Consider the following 13826-nt stretch of genomic DNA (forward strand, 5'->3'; position numbering starts at 1 on the left):
CATAGTTTCTGCACTTAAGGCAGACTTGCCATTAGAACAAGATGGAATTAGGACAACTGTAAAGCTCATTAAACGTAGGCTAAAATGAACCTTACCTGGCTGTCGTCAGCCATTATGTGTAGCCCGTTAATTAAGGCTCTGAGCCTCTGATACTGCAGCTGTTCTGATAGGCTACTGTAGCTGTTCAGTAACTGTTAAACTAGTCTAATCGTATCCGTTGGAAACTGGTCAGTGAACCGTCCTCAAACACAATGAACTGATGTCAATATGGACATGAACCTTCACATAAAGATATCAAATACATGACGTCAGATATATCGACAGTCCAGCAGGCATCAGCTTTGTAGCCAAGTGATAATAGTGTCCAGAAGGCAGCAGTAGATGGAACAGGGAAGGCGCCATTACGCTAGCACGCGGGCTACACGGCGTTTAAAGTTAGTAGCCCTCCGACGGAGGCCGGTTGAAGGCACAGCGGATGGAGTATTCGTCGGCAGACCAGTCGTGGTGGTGCGGCGGGGGGCCTTGTCGACAGAGAATCCAAGCCAGATGGCGAAAGAGGTATTGTAGAATTTAGAATGCTAGCAGGGAGATGCGCCTGGCTCACGGCTAACTGGTGCTACCTTCTTGGCAGTGGCGTTATCCACTATAGATCCACTATAGCCAATCGGTAGCAGCGATGAACCGGTGCCAAGGTCCAGAGTTTGCAGCAAGGATCAGGTGGAGTATTGGGCTCTAGCCGTGTATGAGTGGGGTTCGGGAGAACAGCTGAGTAGGCCGGGAGGTGGGCCTCAGGGATAGCTTCGGTACTGGATGCCACGATGAGTGCAAGCTAGCTGTGAGCTAGTTAGCTGCAAGTTGTGATCTAGCTGTGAAGATCAGAAGTAGAGGTCCAGGGATTACGGCAGGAATCCGGCGTTGTTGTGGAGAGACAGTCCGATACTAGTAGACTGGCGAGTATTATCCAGGCTAAGAACAGGGCTGGTATCTGTGCAGAAGGTAAAAGCCGCTAGCATTGGCTAACTATGACTAAATAGCTTTTAGCTAATTAGCTAGTTAGCTTCTGGAGGTTCTTGAATGTGTTCTAAAAATTTTAAAAAATAATAATAATAGCGATACCGTATCACATTGGGTGAAGCAGGGTACCGGAACAAAGAGTGTTACCTCTTTACTATTAAAGTGTATTGCTCTCTGTTTATGACTGATAATAGGACGTAACACAGGGATGAGGAGAAAACAATCATTTGGATCCTACACAACACGTTGTTGTACCTAAATAATTCCACAAGAGGGCGACATATAAACATTTCTTAAAACCAATTAACCTCTACTGCCTTCAGTCCATGACGTCCCCGATTAACTAAAAGTCTGCGTCTGCAAAAATGCTCTTTTATCATAACTCGACATGAAAGTAGCAAAGCCAAAACAGTCAATGACATGCTTTTCGGGATATACAATTCGCTATGGTGGAAGAAAACGTAAGTGAAATATAGGGGAAGGTAGAACATGTTTTACAGTAAGTTTAAAGTTGTTATCACCAATTTAGCTCTGATAGGCCTTCTGCAATCCAAGCTTTTGGGATCGTACTCAAGGCTACTTGGTTTAGGCCTGGCTATAGCCTAGGGATACAGTCCAATAATATCTCCCTTCTCCTGAAGTGTACACTCGTTCGCTTCTTCCTACAAATCTAAAATCATTGGATTGGTGGAGGCATGGGCTAGAGAGGAATATGCTACCAAATAGCACCTTATTCACTAATGTAGGCCTACTTTTAAGGAATGCACTATAAGGAATAGATCAATCAACTGGCTCACTAAATGGGGTACCGAAATAAATCCAAAAGAGGTCGACACGAAATTAGACTAGGTTTATTTCTGTTTTGACCTGCTGAGTCGCAGTGCTTAGTGAACAGATTTTGGGCCTAGCTGTATCGAAAACGGTTGATGGGGAAAGTGTGTAATCTGATCAATATATTTCCCCCCAATATTAATGAGAGAATGGGAATGTGCATAAAGGTCTAACATTCCATGACGTGGTATGAAGTTCTTAATTCGTCAGTGGCTGCAATATTGTCCTCAGTAAACTCAACATGAGTGAAAACAACACAGACAAGGACAAGTTTTTCGAGATATAAAAAATACTGTATGCTATTATGGATGAAGAAAAGGTAGGTTAAATGACACTAAATATTTGGGAATGTAACTAAGGAAAACGTCATTTAAGATAACATAGTCTATTGCAAAACAAATGTCTAATTCTCTCTATTAAGTCAATCACCAGTTTAGCTCTGCTGTGGCTGTAGCTCTATGATGTCCTTTGCAAGAATCTAATCTGACATTGACATGAAATTCCTATGTCCTTCAGGTAGTACAGAGAGATGATGATGATCCCCAGAGGGAGGGGAGGGAGGTTGTTGAGGAAGAACCAGTGGCCCAGCTCAAGAAGGAGCCCAAGAAGACAGGAAAGGTAAAATGTCAGGAGTGACAGGGCAACTACTAGACTAGTAACACTCAATTGTCACAATAGCTGCATTGACCTGGATAGTTTTATTCAATAGTCCTATTGTAGCAATTTTATCAAAGTATTGTATTAAGAGAAAAGCGTCTGACTTATCCTGAATTGTCCTATATGGTAATAACATATTTAGGATTGTGGAATAAACACCCGGACAGAGGATCTGTTATTGAGCTCTTGGAGAAGAATGCTCTTAAGGCTGCATTCGGCCCAGGCAACAAAGATGAGATGGAGGACTGCTACCCAATCCTCATCTCATTCATGCGCAATCTTACTGATAGTATGTTAGAACCATGTTTTGCTCTAGCCTCACATATTTTGTGCAGAAGGAAATAAAAAGTAAGTAAAACACATTTCTTTTTTCTTTTCTAGGCAATGGCAAGTGATCTATAAAGGATTTTAAAAAACCTGTACGTTTCTCCATCAGCCTTTGACCTTTGATTTGGGAATGTTGTGTTGAATCAAGAGAGAGGAATTAACCATAGTTCTATTCTGCTATTACGTTCATTAATCTGTCATACTTCATCCAACTTTGAATTCAGTCACAGATAAGGAAAACGATGTTGGTGAAATGCATTCTGTTCAATCTAGAATACTTTACATCAGTTTCATTGCCAAACCTGCTGTGTTCTGTTTTTGTTTGTGCAATGCAGATGACAAAGGAACAGCTTGCAAAATTGTGCAAGACCATTGTCAACTTCATTGCACAGACCACCCTGCAGATCCTGCTGCCGGCCCTGGCCCGCATTCTATGGGTGACGGGCTTTTATGACAACGCTGACACACTCGAGGGGTGGATCCTTCACTGCCTTTGAGCAGAAAAGACTGGAGCTCATCCAGGAAGTTAAATATTTGGCGAAGTAACTGTGGCGGCAGGGTTCTCCGACCAAGGTCTAGCACACCCTCTTCCAAGAGGTACTGTATGTTCCCCATAATGTGTGTGTGTGTGCAGTTAATCCTAACCCTCAAACTGATGAACAATAATTTCCCCATTTCAATATTTTCCAGCTTTCTAACAGGTGTGTTTTGCAATATCTAATGCACACATATAAATTACATTTAGAATACTCAATTATAATGCTTGTTAGATTTGTTAGCACTAAGATATCGATTTTCCAACTTCAGACAGCAATTAACATGCTTTGCTTGTTCATTTTAAAGTTCCCAGACCTCACTGAAAGTCCACCTGGGAATGCCAGAGGACAGTATCATCAGCAGTGTCCAGGAGCAACTGTCAAAATCTGACCAAATGGTGGCTGCAGGACAGCTTTCACAAATAGATAAAGTGGTTGGAACTATGCTGGAGAACATTGAGAAGATAAGCAGCGAATGTGGCGAGGAATTGGTCTATCAAGAGTCACTGCGGTCTTCCTCCTCGTTGTCATTCTCAACTGCCAAATCACAGAAGACAGAGTGGGAATTTGCACTCCCATTCCTTCTGAGTTACCCGAGAGTACTGCTCAGCCCATTGTAAGATGCTCAGTCATTGACATGAGCGAATCTACTAAGCCAAAAACAATGGTGTGTGATGCCAGAACAAGCATGTTTGCCATAGCCGATACCATCATGAAGAAGGTATATCCAGAGGCAGAAGGGCAGGTTACATCTCACCCTGATCTAACAGATCCAATAGCTAGACTGGAGGAGCTCATATCTCAGGGTAGGATTGGTGCTCTCTCCCGTGATCTCAGTCACCAAGTCAACCGCATAATTTCCGATAGCAACTTGACCCCTCTGGGACTGACAGTGGCGGCTGGAAAGAGTGCATCTGATACCATCCTTTCGAAGCTGAAGAGGAATGACAAGGTGGGGAAGCCCACAACTTACGAGCTGGTTCAGCTGTTTGTAGAGGAGTCTGTTAAGTGCCTCCTGCTTCCTAGTTTTGTGCCCTATTCAACTTCAATGAGTTTGGCTCAGGGGGCCAAGGTGTTGGCTAGAGTGTCTGAAGATAGAATTTCATGCTCTTCTTCTTCTTCATCAGTATTTAGTGACAGTCAGTCTCTTTACCAAAGTTATGGTAAGCCAGGTCATGTACTCTGTGGATTCTGATGCAGAAAGTAGAGGATCCTCTCCAACTGAATCTCTCCAAACATCTGAACCCACTATATCTGATGTAGGCAATCTATTGAGTGGCAAGTCCTCCCCTCGGCTGTCTCCTTCTGGCACCATTATGGCAACAAGCGAGACCTCCAATGCAGCACAAATCTTGAAGGCCAACATTGATGGAGAGGAAGTGGATACCACCAGTCATTCTGGTGTAGCTCAAAACATTGTCAGGGACGATATGTCAACCAGCCCAGACATGGTCAAAGATGTCACACTTCCAACCCCATCCTCTGATAACTTGGGCAGTGATGATGACGTCACCTGCCTCATCAGCATGTTAGTAATGAGAATTCTAACAGAAATCCAAACCCCAGCAGAAGATTACCCAGTTGACGTCACACGCAAGTCACAAGACCTGATCCCTAAAGTTATGGAGGTCTTCTGTGCATGGTCAGGCTGCTCTGAGACACAAGCCTATCCAGAGAACTTGAGGATTCATAAAGTCTACAGAGTCGTCTATAAAAATCTGTTGGAGGAGTTTGGCTCGGAGAAAATCCTCCAACAGGCCGTGTCGACTCAGGACTCTTCATTTGATAGGATTCTTGTCAAGTCTTTGAGTGAAGCGCTTCTCCACAGATGTAATGAGGCAGTGAGGGCAGCCTCAAGAACATCAGTCAAAACCACCGGGCCTAAGGCTCTTCCACTGGCTGAGGATGTGAGGGCTAGCAGCGGGAAACTATCTTTTCTACAAAGGCTGGTCAGGCTGACAAGCAACTTAAAGGTACAGCGAACGTATTTAAATGAACAGTTGTGGGAGATAATGTGAGTAAACAATGCTATTCAGTGTAAAAATATAAAACCATCCGTTCATTCCAAAACCAATCATAAATGTTGTTGTGCTGGTGTGGTAGGTGTGATTGTTATCATCATGAGGTTGGTCAGCTGTGACATTTTTTAAAACATGTTTTTCTCTTTAAATACTTAGCTATTCAAGAAGGGGAACAAGAAGGATTCCCACCTCTCTGAATCAGAACAAGTACGGACCACTGCTGAATATGGCATGCGTAAGTTCACACAACAGGACAACAGTCTGTTTGAGATATTGGTGTACAAAGAAATGCCATTTCAAAATAACCTTACAAAGGTTATATACGCAATCATTAGTCATCTCTTATGTAAAAGTAATTATATTCTCCAAAACTCAAGCTGTTGGTTCTCATTTATCAGTGTCAGTTATGTTGAGTTGTAACATACATTACATCATTTCTGAATTAAAGTGCATGTAAACGCTCTCTCTCTCTTCTGTAGTGCCCAGCATAGTGCCACATGCTGCCATGTCTGCACTGCCAAACGATCTCCCCGCCAGCTCCCGACAGGAGACGCCTCACAAACGTCCACTTCTCGTCAGGATGTTTTCTGCCATTTCCAAAGGCCTGTTCAAGCCCTTCAAACAGTCCTTAAAGACCAAGTAACTTCAGACAATTTATTAAACGTCATTCATTGCATTAAATTGGCCTTTGTCTTCTTATGTGCTCCCGTTAACAGACCAGATTACAATACTGGTCTTTTAAATGTTAGCAGTGATAGCAACATTGACTATAGTGGTGTGTGTATAGCCCTTCTACACAGTCTGACTCTTCTGACACTGTGTGACATGCCCTCTGATCCAGTGATCTAGGATCTTCTGAGTGGCTTTAGGCCTGAATCTCTGCCCTCCTGCCCAAATAAATGTTTTCTCTTCTGATATATCTGCCACTGTCAGCAGCCAGCAGGGGAAAACAGACAGCGCTGTTGAGAGCTTTCTTTTCTCCCTCATGACTAAAACACTGAGAAAGGCTTTTATCTATTGCAGCATATTCCATCTTTTGATTTAACCTATTATACGGTAGAAGTACCCGTTATTTCCCAACGGTTATATCACAGGAAATGTGTTATAAAAAGTAAACTTACAGTGCATCCGGAAAGTATTCAGACCACTTGACTTTTTCCACATTGTTACGTTACAGCCTTATTCTACAATTGATACAATTATTTTTTCTTCTCATTAAGCTACACAAAACACCTCATGACAAAGCGGAAAGTGTAGAACATTTTAGCAAATTTATTAAGAATAAAAACAGAATTACCATATTTAAATAATTATTGAGACCCTTTGCTATGAGACTCGAAATTGATCTCAGGTGCATCCTGTTTCCATTGATCATCCTTGAGATGTTTCTACAACTTGTTTGGAGTCCTGTGGTAAATTCAATTGATTGGACATGATTTGGAAAGAAACACAGACCTGGGGGAAGGGTATGAGAAACAATATTCTCTGATCTGATGATACCGAGATTGAACTCTTTGGCCTGAATCAGGATCCTGGGAAAGGAGGAGCAAAGTACAGAGATCCTTGATGAAAACCTGTTCCAGAGGTTCACCTTCCAACAGGACAACGACCCTAAGCACACAGCCAAGACAATGCAGGATTGGATTTGGGACAAGTCTCTGAATGTCCATGAATGGCCCAGCCAGAGTCCGGACCTGAACCCAATCGAACATCTCTGGAGAGACCTGAAAAAACTGCAGCGACTCTCCCCATCCAATCCGACAGAACATGAGAGGATCTGCAGAGAAAAATGGGAGAAACTCCCCAAATACAGGTGTACCAAGCTTGTAGCGTTATACCCAAGAAGACTCGAGGCTGTAATCGCTACCAAAGGTGCTTCAACAAAGTACTGAGTAAAGGGTCTGAATATTTGTAAATGTGATCAGTATTTTATTTTTAGTACATAGATTTTTGATTTAAAAAATCAGTTTTTAATTTCTTATTATGGGTTATTATCTGTAGAAGGGGGGGACGATTTAATCCATTTTAGAATAAGGCTGTAACATAACAATGTGGAAAAGGTCAAGGGGTCTGAATACTTTCTGAATGCACTTTATGTAATGAAAATATCAGCTGGTTGCCACTAGATAGCTAGGTTATCCAGTGCAGTGGTAATACTGCCTGCCTTGGGAGATAACGTAGGATGCGTGCTTATCCGGGTGCCAGAGACACAATCACAAGCTTTCTTCAGAATACATAGCTCGATCTTACAACGTAAAGATATGATTATCACTACATAGGTTTTTTTAACAAGAAGGGTGTTTTCTATATCTACCAACTATGAAATTACAGACATCATAAACGGTAAGCATGAGAATAATATCATCAAGGCGGACAGGGACAATGTATGAATACACAAAACATTATTCAAATGGACATTCCCCAAATGAGCTATGCACCAGCCCATAGCCACAGGATATCTATGGAGTAACATTAATATATTCATCAATTTAAAAAAAGGCATGAATATTGTTTTTCTGCTTTTCTGATCTTAAATCTCCCCCTGGATGTTGGTCCAGGTTTCCTCCAGGGGAGACCTTCTGAAACAGTCGCGAAGGAAACAGCCGACAGTTACAGTACTGTGTTGAAGATAGATGATGACACTCTTAAAATACAGGTCATTCCTTTACATGGAGCAGTTCCTTAAACCAGATTAGATTCAACACAGCCACCTCAAACTGGACTCCACCACTCCTTCATAACGCTGGATCTCTTCATAATGCTGCTCCTCAGTCACTGAGTGCATTTACACTGATGAGATGTCCTGCTTAGCCTAGCTGAAAGGGGAGTTCTAACTAGTCCTGTGGGCACCTAGCTGCTGCCCCCGCTGGGCTTGGACTGGGTCTTGCCCCTCATGGCCCCTCCGCGAGCCTGGCCCTTGGCTGGCTGCTGCTGTACTGGGGACTCTGCTGCAGCGGAAACTGGGGCCTGTTGGGCCGGGCTGTGAGGAGGGGGGGTCTGTATCTGAAACGAGGCAGCTGCAGTCACCACCTGCTGCTGGAGGAGCCTGTGCTGAACTACCTGGGCTGGGCTGTGCCTGCTGGAATCATCTGGATCTGGGGATGTAGTCTGGGTCAGGGCAACCGTCAGGGGCTGGATCTGTTACGAGACAGGAAGAGGGTCACATTAAATCAACTATGACAGACAAAATGAGAAATTGTAGGATTTTTAATGAATTTATTTGAAATTATGGTGAAAAATAAGTATTTGGTCAATAACAAAAGTGTATCTCAATACTTTTGCAATGACAGAGGTCAAACGTTTTCTGTAAGTCTTCACAAGGTTTTCACACACTGTTGCTGGTATTTTGGCCCATTCCTCCATGCAGATCTCCTCTAGAGCAGTGATGTTTTGGGGCTGTTGCTGGGCAACACAGACTTTCAACTCCCTCCAAAGATTTTCTATGGGGTTGAGATCTGGAGACTGGCTAGGCCACTCCAGGACCTTGAAATGCTTCTTACGAAGCCACTCCTTTGTTGCCCGGGCGGTTTGTTTGGGATCATTGTCATACTGAAAGACCCAGCCACGTTTCATCTTCAATGCCCTTGCTGATGGTAGGTTTTGTTACTTTGGTCCCAGCTCTCTGCAGGTCATTCACTAGGTCCCCCCGTGATCATTTTGACCCCACGGGGTGAGATCTTGCATGGAGCCCCAGATCAGTGGTTTTGTATGCCTTCCATTTCCTAATATTTGCTCCCACAGTTGATTTCTTCAAACCAAGCTGCTTACCTATTGCAGATTCAGTCTTCCCAGCCTGGTGCAGGTCTACAATTTTGTTTCTGGTGTCCTTTGACAGCTCTTTGGTCTTGGCCATAGTGGAGTTTGGAGTGTGACTGTTTGAGGTTGTGAACAGGTGTCTTTTATACTGATAACAAGTTCAAACAGGTGCCATTAATACAGGTAACGAGTGGAGGACAGAGGAGCCTCTTAAAGAAGAAGTTGCAAGTCTGTGAGAGCCAGAAATCTTGCTTGTTTGTAGGTGACCAAATACTTATTTTCTACCATAATTTGCAAATAAATTCATTAAAAATCCTACAATGTGATTTTCTGGATTTTCTTTTCTCATTTTGTCTGTCATAGTTGAAGTGTACCTATGATTTAAATTACAGGCCTCTCTCATCTTTTTAAGTGGGAGAACGTGCACAATTGGTGGCTGACTAAATACTTTTTTGCCCCACTGTATGTATGTATGTATGTATGTATGTATGTATGTATGTACACTGCTCAAAAAAAGAAAGGGAACACTAAAATAACACATCCTAGATCTGAATGAATGAAATATTCTTATTAAATACTTTTTTCTTTACATAGGTGAATGTGCTGACAACAAAATCACACAAAAATTATCAATGGAAATCAAATGTATCAACCCATGGAGGTCTGGATTTGGAGTTACACTCAAAATTAAAGTGGAAAACCACACTACAGGCTGATCCAACTTTGATGTAATGTCCTTAAAACAAGTCAAAATGAGGCTCAGTAGTGTGTGTGGCCTCCACGTGCCTGTATGACCTCCCTACAACGCCTGGGCATGCTCCTGATGAGGTGGCGGATGGTCTCCTGAGGGATCTCCTCCCAGACCTGGACTAAAGCATCTGCCAACTCCTGGACAGTCTGTGGTGCAACGTGGCGTTGGTGGATGGAGCGAGACATGATGTCCCAGATGTGCTCAATTGGATTCAGGTCTGGGGAACGGGCGGGCCACTCTGAAACACTCCAGCCACATGAGGTCTAGCATTGTCTTGCATTAGGAGGAACCCAGGGCCAACCGCACCAGCATATGGTCTCACAAGGGGTCTGAGGATCTCATCTCGGTACCTAATGGCAGTCAAGCTACCTCTGGTGAGCACATGGAGGGCTGTGCGCCCCCCCCCAAAGAAATGCCACCCCACACCATGACTGACCCATCGCCAAACCAGTCATGCTGGAGGATGTTGCAGGCAGCAGAACGTTCTCCACGGCGTCTCCAGACTCTGTCACATCTGTCACGTGCTCAGTGTGAACCTGCTTTCATCTGTGAAGAGCACAGGGCACCAGTGGCGAATTTGCCAATCTTGGTGTTCTCTGGCAAATGCCAAACGTCCTGCACGGTGTCGGTGTTGGTGTAAGCACAACCCCCACCTGTGGACATCGAGCCCTCATACCACCCTCATGGAGTCTGTTTCTGACCGTTTGAGCAGACACATGCACATTTGTGGCCTGCTGGAGGTCATTTTGCAGGGCTCTGGCAGTGCTCCTCCTTGCACAAAGGCGGTGGTAGCGGTCCTGCTGCTGGGTTGTTGCCCTCCTACGGCCTCCTCCACGTCTCCTGATGTACTGGCCTGTCTCCTTGTAGCGCATCCATGCTCTGGACACTACGCTGACAGACACAGCAAACCTTCTTGCCACAGCTCGCATTGATTTTTCCATCCTGGATGAGCTGCACTACCTGAGCCACTTGTGTGGGTTGTAGACTCCGTCTCATGCTACCACTAGAGTGAAAGCACCGCCAGCATTCAAAAGTGACCAAAACATCAGCCAGGAAGCATAGGAACTGAGAAGGGGTCTGTGGTCCCCACCTGCAGAACCACTCCTTTATTGGGGGTGTCTTGCTAATTGCCTATCATTTCCACCTGTTGTCTATTCCATTTGTACAACAGCATGTGAAATGTATTGTCAATCAGTGTTGCTTCCTAAGTGGACAGTTTGATTTCACAGAAGTGTGATTGACTTGGAGTTACATTGTGTTGTTTAAGTGTTCCCTTTATTTTTTTGAGCAGTGTATGTGTGTGTGTGTGTGTGTGTGTGTGTGTGTGTGTGTGTGTGTGTGTGTGTGTGTGTGTGTGTGTGTGTGTATGTATGTCCTCTCACTGTCAACTGCAATTATTTTCAGCAAACGTAATACGTGTAAATATTTGTACGAACATAAGATTCAAAAACTGAGACAAACTGAATAAGTTCCACAGATATGTGACGAACAGAAATTGAATATTGTGTCCCTGAACGAAAGGGGAAGGGCAAAATCAAAAGTAACAGTCAGTATCTGGTTTGGCCTCCAGCAGCATTAAGTACTGCAGTGCATCTCCTCCTCATGGACTGCACCAGACTTGCCAGTTATTCCTGTGAGATGTTACCCCACTCTTCCATCAAGGCACCTGCAAGATCCCAGACATTTCTAGGGGGGAATGGCCCTGTCCTCTCCATCCGATCTAACAGGTCCTAGACATGCTCAATGGGATTGAGATCCGGGCTCTTTGCTGGCCATGGCAAAACACTGACATTCCTGTCTTGTAGGAAATCAGCCATACTGCTCGTTCTGTGCGTTGTTGCATTGTCATGCTGCAGGGTCATGTCAAGATGAGCCTGCAGGAAGGGTACCACATGAGGGAGGATGATGTCTTCCCTGTAACGCACAGCATTGAGATTGCCTGCAATGACATCAAGCTCAGTCCGATGATGCTGTGACACATCGCCCCAGCCCATGACGGACCCTCCAACTCCAAATCGATCCCGCTGCAGAGTACAGGCCTCTGTAACGCTCATTCTTTCAACGATAAACGCAAATCCGACCATCACCCCTGGTGAAACAAAACCGCGAATCGTCAGTGAAGAACACTTTTTGCAAGTCCTGTCTGGTCCAGCGACGGTGGGTTTGTGCCCATAGGTGACGTTGTTGCCGGTGATGTCTGGTGAGGACCTGCCTTACAACAGGCCTACAAGCCCCCAGTCCAGCCTCTCTCAGCCTATTATTCAGTCTATTCAGTCTGAGCACTGATGGAGGGATTGTGCTTTCCTGGTGTAACTCGGGCAGTTGTTGTTGCCATCCTGTACCTGTCCCGCAGGTGTGATGTTCGCATGTACCGATGCGGGTGTTGTTACACGTGGTCTGTGCAGGTGTTACACGTGGTCTGCCACTGCGAGGACCATCAGCTGTCCGTCCTGTCTCCCTGTAGCGCTGTCTTCGGCGTCTCACACTACGAACATTGCAATTTATTGCCCTGGCCACATCTTCAGTCCTCATGCCTACATGCAGCATGCCTAAGGCATGTTCACGCAGATGAGCAGGAACCCTGGACATCTTTCTTTTGGTGATTTTCAGAGTCAGTAGAAAGGCCTCTTTAGTGTCCTAAGTTTTCATAACTGTGACCTGAATTGCCTACCATCTGTAAGCTGTTAGTGTTCTACAGGTGCATGTTCATTGTTTGGCGCCCCGGATAAACCTCCAGTAGCCGGATGGACAGGTCCACCAGCTGGTCGAAGGTGAGGATGGTGTCTCTGCAGACCAGCTCCCGATGGAGGTCCTTACGTAGACTACAGCGGTAATGGTCGATCAGGGCCCTGTTGCTCCATCCAGCGCCGGCAGCCAGGGTCCTAAACTCCAGCGCAAACTTCTGTGCGCTCCTCATCTCCTGCCTCAGATGGTAGAGTCGCTCACCCACCGCTCTGCCCTCGGGTGGGTGGTCGAATACTGTCCGGAAACAGCGGGTGAACTCCTCAAAATCGTCCAACGCCGCATCTCCCCCTCCACACACAGCGCTGGCCCACTCCAGGGCTTTCCCAGTGAGGCACGAGACAAGGGCGAAACTCTTCTCACGGTCCGATGGAGCTGGGTGGACCGTGACCAGGTACATGCTTAGTTTTTGGAGGAAACCCTGGCATCCGGCAGCATCTCCGTCGTATCCCTGTGGTATGGATAGATGGATCCTGCTAGGTTCAGGTGGGAAAGGGGTGTTCAGGGTAGACCCCGGTTGTGCTGGTAGAGGCGCTGGGAAAACTCCCTGTGTCTCCCAGCGGTCCATATTCTGGACAACGCGATCCATGGCTGCGCTCAGTTTGGAAATCATCGCCACATGTTCCATGACGCGCTCCTCCACCTCCACGGCTGGGGTACCTTCTCCTGCTGACTTCATTTTGGTCAGAGATTCTATCACAGTCGTGTGTATAGGTGGCAGGGAAGTCAGGCACAGGATAATTAAAACTTGGTGGAATGGAGTAGTTTAATAACTTAAAACACATAACTCCAAAACCATGAAATACAATGAAACAAAGTGGGTACGAGGACCCGTCGCGCACCAAATACAAAACACGAATACTGAACATAAAACAATCTCTGACAAAGACATGAGGGAAAACAGACGGTTAAATACACAACAGGTAATGAATGGGATTGAAACCAGGTGTGTAGTAAGACAAGATAAATCCAATGGAAAATGAAAAATGGATCAATGATGGCTAGAAGACCGGTGACGTCAACCGCCGAGCACCGCCCGAACAAGGAGAGGCTTCGACTTCCGCAGAAGTTGTGACACCCACAGGGTGGGCTTTTTCATACATGCAGGATTTTCTTTCCCAATGTACCTCTAAATGTATTCTGCTCAACCAGTATCTCCATCTCAGACAGATGACAACAAATCCCCAGCCG

At 45.1% G+C, this 13826-nt stretch overlaps 1 protein-coding gene across 3 annotated transcripts; it reads left to right on the plus strand.

Annotated features, from left to right (window-relative positions):
- The first annotated feature begins 218 nt into the window (after positions 1-218).
- Positions 219-6061, plus strand: LOC118964881. 3 transcript variants are annotated; one of them, XM_036980286.1, is made up of 7 exons: positions 219-558; positions 2362-2463; positions 2884-2921; positions 3165-3426; positions 3673-5338; positions 5543-5621; positions 5866-6061. In XM_036980286.1, exons 5-7 carry the CDS (start codon positions 4526-4528, stop codon positions 6027-6029), a joined length of 1056 nt encoding a protein of 351 aa, XP_036836181.1. In that variant the 5' UTR covers positions 219-558; positions 2362-2463; positions 2884-2921; positions 3165-3426; positions 3673-4525; the 3' UTR covers positions 6030-6061. The 3 variants fall into 3 exon arrangements, with proteins under 3 accessions (XP_036836181.1, XP_036836179.1, XP_036836180.1); XM_036980284.1 differs by having other exon boundaries at positions 219-717; positions 3165-5338; XM_036980285.1 differs by lacking the exon at positions 2884-2921 and having other exon boundaries at positions 3165-5338.
- Positions 6062-13826: the final 7765 nt, after the last annotated feature.

This window comes from Oncorhynchus mykiss, chromosome 6 (assembly GCF_013265735.2).
Source record: "Oncorhynchus mykiss isolate Arlee chromosome 6, USDA_OmykA_1.1, whole genome shotgun sequence".
Taxonomy (NCBI): Eukaryota; Metazoa; Chordata; class Actinopteri; order Salmoniformes; family Salmonidae; genus Oncorhynchus; species Oncorhynchus mykiss.